This window comes from Penaeus chinensis, chromosome 6 (assembly GCF_019202785.1).
Source record: "Penaeus chinensis breed Huanghai No. 1 chromosome 6, ASM1920278v2, whole genome shotgun sequence".
NCBI lineage: Eukaryota > Metazoa > Arthropoda > Malacostraca > Decapoda > Penaeidae > Penaeus > Penaeus chinensis.
In genome coordinates this window covers 433,827-441,326 of record NC_061824.1, presented here as the reverse complement: position 1 = coordinate 441,326, position 7,500 = coordinate 433,827, and the positions used below count along the sequence as shown (strand labels likewise).

Below are 7,500 nucleotides of genomic sequence, written 5' to 3'. Positions count from 1 at the left end.
TTGGTATGTATAATTCAATGTGTTAGATCACAAATAACTCAAGATTATTTCAAATATGCCAAAGACAGGGTAAAAAACACAATGTGTCCATCAAACACGTTTGTGTTACACAGCACAAGTGCCCTTATGCCTTCGTCACATCACCTTTGGGCACAAGTGAGGATAACATCAAAGCTTTGTAAAGTTTCAGTCTAATACTATTATTCTATGCTTGATACAAATGTGTATTGTGGGTTTTGAATTTACAGGCAGAAAGATTTAAATAAAAATTTCAACAAAAAATTAAATAGAGTTCTAATGCCTTGTAGCTTCAAATCCCACTCAAGTTGACAGCCCCAACGTGTCCAATCTACAAATTGCAAAGTCCAGAAACCGTTCTAAGGCAGCAGCTGATCAAACAAAGGAAGCATAGAAACATATGTTTAAAAAGAAGAATGTTTCTTTTCATTTCACAGCATAGGAATGCAACTTTTGAGTAAAGAAAGAAGAAATCCTTATAAAACAAAGGTTCCTGTGTACAGATCATGTAAATTGATTCTTTGGCATGTAAAGACAATATACATGAGCATAATCTACCTTTTCAACTTCTGTATAACAAACTTTCCACCAAGATAATTGGATCCATCACAGACATATACGACCAGCCAGAACAAAATTCAAATACAGCATTTGAGTAACTTGATTGAGTCTGATTAAGCAACTGATTAAGCAAATGTTAGAATGAAACGAAAACAATACCAGTACATTTAACAAAAGATAGGAAAAATAAAGAATTAGTATAGAGAATTCCGGTCTGGTCATCAACAGGATTAAGCTCAACACTTCTAATGCTCAAGTCTAGTCCTGCAGCACTTGTGGAGTAGGAGTGAACCCTCGAGACCCTTTTAGTTTCTGCCTCCAAATGCCATTTCTGCAACGACATTCTTCCTAAACTGTTCTAATATCATTACCCCTATCATTTAGCAAAGACTGTATATGAGAACTAAATATATAAATATATATATATCTATATAATACATCAATCAATAGAAAAAAAAAGAAACAAAAACAATAATTTAGTGTAATGGACCCATACATTAAAGCAACAGTCATGACCATTCACTTAAAAAACCTGTTACCAGAACCAAATACTTGAAGGATTTATTTGTAACAATGCAGTTATCACAGTTTATAGTGGGGTCAGTTTACTTGAAAGGTCTTAGACTGAAGACTTCCACTAACCTACTGACTGGTCTAGGGTTCACCTGTGACTATCCTATCCTCACACGTTTATCCAGGACACAACAATATATCATACCAAGAATTTGGCCATTCTGCCCAATGCCTTGTTCAGGTGATACCCTGAAGATTACATTTCATTGACTTAAAACATATATATGTATACTATTCTCAGTTAGGATATGGAAAAGTTACTGAAGGCAACTGTACTGACTTTAGAATAGATGAATAGAAATGAATGGACCAAGTCTTTAGTTACTACGGGAGAGATTACATGCCCTTGAGTTTCTAAATCATTATCTACACTTGTTGAAAACATAGCTCTGACTGGCTGCATATGATTAATATTACTCTGACTGTGACTAAAAACTTAGCCCACTATTTTTAGGCACTGTATACTTAATCCTAAGGATCCTTGTATATTTTTGAGGTTGTCTTCAAAGAATAATTGAAGCAACAGAAGCAAAAGTCAGCATCCTCGATGAATGCCATTCACTTCAACTATATTTCAACTTAAAGAGCAAGATTTTTGGAAGGCTATCCAAAGAAAACAAAGAAATAGCACACACACAAAATACAAACAGACTAACAAACAGACTAACAAGGGTTCTATTGAAATATGAAAGTGAAGGACAACCAATTTTTTTTTATTTAGCAAGGTAGCCTCCTGTATAATTCTTTAGCCACCAGTTTTCATTGTTAACCATTTGTGTTTCAAAAGTCAGTTATCACATAAGGCAAAACAATCAATGGGTCGTCCTGGTAGCCTTTTTTATTGATTACTTCATGCCACTCTCTGAACTTGCCATCCATATCAAAATTGCCATTCTGACAGTCTAGATTGGTTGAATGAAGCCGGTTTACTTCATCTGGGGGAACCTGTTTTGATAGTTGCACTAATTTTTCTATTTCATCTTCAGACTCACTGTCATCAGAACCACTAGCTTCCTTTTCCTGTTCTTGTGTATCAGTTTGATCTTCAGGGTCATCCCAAACAATACTGGAACGGTCAATTGGCTGCAGTCGCGCTAAGATCTCCTCCGCAGTTTCATCTTCTCGAACACCAAGAAGATCAAGATTACTTGGTGTCATGACAACTGCTGGGGGGGCCTCTGAAGGAACATTTGGTGGGGACACCGGGGCACTGACTCCTCGGCCTTCTGTTTCTGAAGACATCGAACCTCTGTCATCGTCTCCAGCACCTGCATAGTCCTCAAATGCAGGGCCAGCCTGCGAGCTAAGAAATCGGTGCAAATGATCCATTTTGTTACGCGTTACAACGGCAAGATCAGTTGTCCTCCCCATACCCGTGGTTGAGCCTGAACCAGGTAAGTCCCGTACCTGTTGCTCCTCTAGTTTACTGGCTCTTTCTGCTAATTTTGAGTCACCTTTTCTTTCTGCAAGTTCAGCTACTATTTGAGAGGTTGTTTTAACTTTAGATCCTTTTGTGGCCATAGGTATGACTGGCATCTTTTGGCGAAGAGCGTCAGGCGTATTGGTCACCACTGATGATTCAGACACTACTGATCTTTTCTTAGACAAGGAGTGTGCATTGGCTGCTATTCGTCGTGATTTGCTACCTTCACTACTTCCACTCATAAATTTAGGAGTACAGTCATTACTCAAAACACTGGAAAAACTGTCTTTACTATCTTCATCAAAGCCATTAGTTACACTATTTCTAGGCCTCTTGGCAACTGGAATATCACTACTAGACTCATCATCATCTTTTCTTAATCTCTTGTTAGCTGTATTAGTTTTTGCTACATTTTCAGTACTAGGGGCATAGGAGGAAGCATCCGCTCTGGACTGCTGCCTCATGCTGGGGTTGACAGCTGGAGAGTGCGGGCGCGAGCGCGGGCGGGCTGGCGTCGCCAGGGGAGGAGTGATAGCAGGCGAAATGGAGGCCAAGGCCGGACTCGAGCCCGGACTCAGGACACGTCCCCGCAGTAAGGCAGGAGATGCAGGTTTGACTGGGCGGGTTGTTTGGGCGGTGGTAAGGGTGGGAGAGCCCGGACGAGTGCGTTGGGACAGGGTGGAGGGAGTGGTGGGAGCAGACATTCCCGGACTAGTGTTGCCACTGGACGGTAAGGAAGAGGGTGACGTAGGAGGATGCCCATTCCCCGCCCCCCTTCCACCCATCCCGCCAGACCCCGTCCCGCCAGGCCCAGGCCCGGAACCCGCTGCCCCGTTGACGCCATCAGCCAAGACATCCTTCCGCCACTTGCGCACCAAGTCCTTGGCACGTCGGTACAGGTCTTGGTTGGTCGTCTTGCGACGGATGTCATTTATGTGTTTGCCTAATCGGGTGGACTGAAAGGAAAGGGAAATTAATGAATAGTGGAACAAGACACAAATTAGGTGATCTTAAAATATTTTAAACCGTAAAATTAACACCAACATAAAATTATGCATACTTTAATCATGACTTGAAAAATTGTGCATATACTTCACTACCCAATCATATATAATTCATATAAATATACACATTTATTTAGGTATATGATTATATAGATAGCTGGATAGACAATGTACAATCATTTTTAACATTTCAATAACAGAATAAGGATAAAAATTTTGGCAATTTTTAACAATTGGCATCACAAGAGCAAAAAGGTTAATATCAATCCTCTAGCAGAAATTATTTAAAGGTTTAAAAACTTACCAGCATAAATCACATAAATGCAACTAGTTTGAAAAAAGACTACCGGCTGAAGATACCTTAACCCCAATATCTAGATTCATATCTTTTTATCATTAAAACAAAGGAGCAGTTTTTGCATCATCTTTATTCACTACATAGCTTTTAGACAGAGAAACAGACACCACTGGGGATTACTTTTATACCTCTTTCTAGTCCTTAATGGCTAATGTGTTCTAATCAAAGATCCCTTTGGAAGAAAAGTAAAGAGCAAATAATTTGTGATGTTGCCAATTTCATTTTGTCTTGTTGATTTGTCTTACTTGCATCATGACTGAACACATATGAATGTCAGTTGAATGCAAAGTTGAAAAAAAAATATTACAGTGATCATTTGCATATAAATGAAACTTTGGATACATTGCTTTGAATATAGAAAAAAAAATCATCGCAAATCCTTAAAATGTACATTTGGGTGTTTTAAAAGTATCTAGACAAATAAACAGTAAAAAGTAAATGATACAGCAATAGGCAAACATGATTAGTAGTAGGGAAAAAATTACTGATTGGCTCAGGAAGAGGAGGGCCTACAAGGGGAGAAGTATTGGGAGAAGTATTGCAAATCCAAATAAAACACTGTTTCAATATTCACAACTAGAAGAATCCAAATAATTAAATGATGATATCCATAGTCTGTTGCAAATTTTGAAAAGCTTTGTACAGGAATTAAATGCATTAGTTATTTCACCTATCAATGTGCTAAAATACATTCATCAGAAACTAGCAGAGGACCCATTATAAATTGTCCTATAACTTTTAAGAAGAAATATGCACATATTCATGAATAATAATTATTTGCCAAGCATTTTTTGTGTTATCCTAGTAATAATTATCTAAATATTTCTGTCAGAGACTCACAAGGTTTGAACCCAAAGTTTATGCACTATAGTTATCATTTGGTCACTGATTATGGTTATGATCCTGTGGTGAGGATGTCTATACATTAGAGCTTTAATCCCTCAGTGACGATATTAGAAATCTCTTGGCATCATAGATTCCACTACATGTAGTAGAACTTTCTGTTCAATGCGCTCTGGCACGTCGGCATGCATGTAGCCATAACCAGCAGATGACTCAGTAGTAACGGGTTAACTATCAATGCACAATGGACTAAACAACTGTATGTGACTAAATGCTTCTGAGATTACCTATACGAAGCTCATTTTTGCCATCCCTGATATAACTTCTTTACAATTATCCTTCAAGGTAACAAACAATGTGCAATGTTTACCAAATCATACGCCAAAAAGAGTAAGCACAGATACAGATAGACAAGGTCACTATATGGGGTTATTAACTCATTAATGGCAAGTGTAAATGCATGCACCATCCACTGTTTTTTTTACTATCATCATAATCATTAGTAGTATCTTTTGTTCCTGCACAGATGGCTTCCAAAACTCCTTAACCACTTCCCAACATGTCACGCCTATAGGCATGAAAACAAACCACTCGAAATGTGGTGTGTGGCTGTCCGCCGCAGCGGCGCGCCAAAGCACTCCGAGGCAGTGATTCGGCTAGATGTACCGAACTCACGCGCTCAAAGTCAGTGTGTTGCTAGACCATAGAGTTTTTTTTTAGTTTTCTACACCCGTCACCAAGGGGTTAATTACAAAGGAGTAAAGCATCTGAATTCACCCTCTTACCTCATTACTTGAAATTTACAAAATATTCAAGGAATGAGAGAAAAACAAATGAGGTCAGGTAGGACTAACAACTAGCCCCTTGTTGACTAAGCACTTGTATAGCTGTAAAGAATTCCTTTAATTCCCTACCTAGAGCCATATTCTAGGTTGTAAAAACAAGCCCACTCCTACAATGCATCCACACAGCTATCACTTGCTAAAGTCTCAAAGCCTTGTTCCTATACTGATGTTAAGAGGCTGACTGGTTCACAGGCTATACAATGTTTGTGTTGGTATCCATTCACCTGTAATAAGTGTATCCAATTAACAATGACCTCTCTCTGTATTGTAACTTTAAAATTCGGGTAACAGATATTTCTATGTGAAAAGGTGGGGCAAAACGCAAAGGTGGAACAGCCAATTGGCAAGTGGCTGTGTTAAACAACTTCACAGATCACCAGCTAGCAGATGTTACACTAATACAGTTAGATATTGCTTACGAATATAATTATCTGTATTAGGAGCAAAATGTCTAAGGGAGGCCTGTTGGGCACTGCCATTAGCAGCTTATGATGGCCATTCTATTGCAGATTGAACCTACCCTCTGAAAATGGTCTAGTTATAACTAATTCAAGTGTATATTAAAAATGTTGGATATATCTGACTTTACAAATCGTAGTTTACTGTATATTTCCATGTTTGGTCACATTTGTTACCATTTAGTTTATATCTGTTAGAAAACAAAGACTGGCTAATAAGTTTTACTTAGAACGTGTTTCCTTTTACCAGAATATGTTTGTTTTCAACATCTTTTAAAAAATTGCTGATATTTTCAAATCAATAAAATTTCTGCATTTCCAATTTTGTACAGCCACCACACCCACAACTCATTGGTAGCACCCTAGCAAAGGTGACAAATTTCAAAGTCTCACCTAACAGTTGCACTTTGGTAGGTGGAGTTTGCCCAGCAAGGATAAAAGGCAACCATAGGCAAGTGATCCAAGCAGTCGACTTCAAATCACTGCTCAATTAAAATCTCATTAATAGGTATGGTAACAGTAAAAATTCATTTTAACTGACTAACTTATACAACCTCTGTGGCTTGCATAAATTTGAACTCTGACTCTTATGTATGGTACAACTGTGTAAATTGTGAATACAGTGCATTTGCTAAAGTAGTGAATATAAAAAAGGGGGAAACAGGTCTTTTGCTATAACTGGAAAACTCTACAGAAAAACAGGCATGACTTTAAGCAATGAACACAGTGCAAATATATGAATAGCATGAATGTGATATAATCAACCTCTTAGATATATAAAAGGTGTGGCTTCAGAGCAAATTTAGCATTCAGTGACTCCATAAGTGGTGTGGGAGTTTTGTGGGTACATGTTTCTGATCTGGAATGTGGCTGCTATTCTTAAATCCATTTAACTACAAGTTATATGTAACAGATTGAAAAGCTATTTCATACAAATAGAGAAGGAGAAAGAGAGAAGGAGAGCAAGACAAACAAGAAATAAGAGAAGAGAAATAGAAAAAAAAGGAGAGAGAAGAAAGGAGAAAGAACAAGAAACAGGAAAGATAAGGAGTGGGGTGTTGGGAGAAGGAGAGGGAGATGGAGAGGGAGAGGAAGGGGAGGGGGAGAGGGAGGGAGGGAGGGAGGGAGAGGGGTAAGGTACAAAACAAGGAGAGAAAGGAAAGAAAGTAGACAGAGAAAGAAACAGAAATTGGGAGAAAAATGTGAAATTAAGAGAAAAAGAGAAAGTAAGAGAAAAAAATACAGAAAGAAAAGCAGACAGAATTATGTAGAGAAAGTAGAGGAAGAAGTTGAGAGCAGAGAAAGAAGTAGGAGAAATGCTTTTCCAATCAGCTTTTCAAAATAGTCCAGCTCTGAAATCTCTATCAAGTAAAAATTAAGTTTGTTTCTACTTTTTAACAAATTTGTGTCAACTGCA

At 38.1% G+C, this 7,500-nt stretch overlaps 1 protein-coding gene across 2 annotated transcripts in view; it reads right to left on the bottom strand.

Annotated features, from left to right (window-relative positions):
• Positions 1–7,500, bottom strand: part of LOC125026191 (mediator of RNA polymerase II transcription subunit 26-like) — a 23,568-nt gene that overhangs the window by 702 nt on the left and 15,366 nt on the right. For both annotated transcript variants that reach the window (XM_047614485.1, XM_047614486.1), the window contains exon 3: positions 1–3,531. This exon is cut by the window's left edge and continues 702 nt beyond it. In XM_047614485.1, coding sequence (XP_047470441.1) covers positions 1,933–3,531 — 1,599 coding nt within the window. In that variant the 3' untranslated portion in view covers positions 1–1,932. The remainder of the gene's footprint in view (positions 3,532–7,500) is intronic.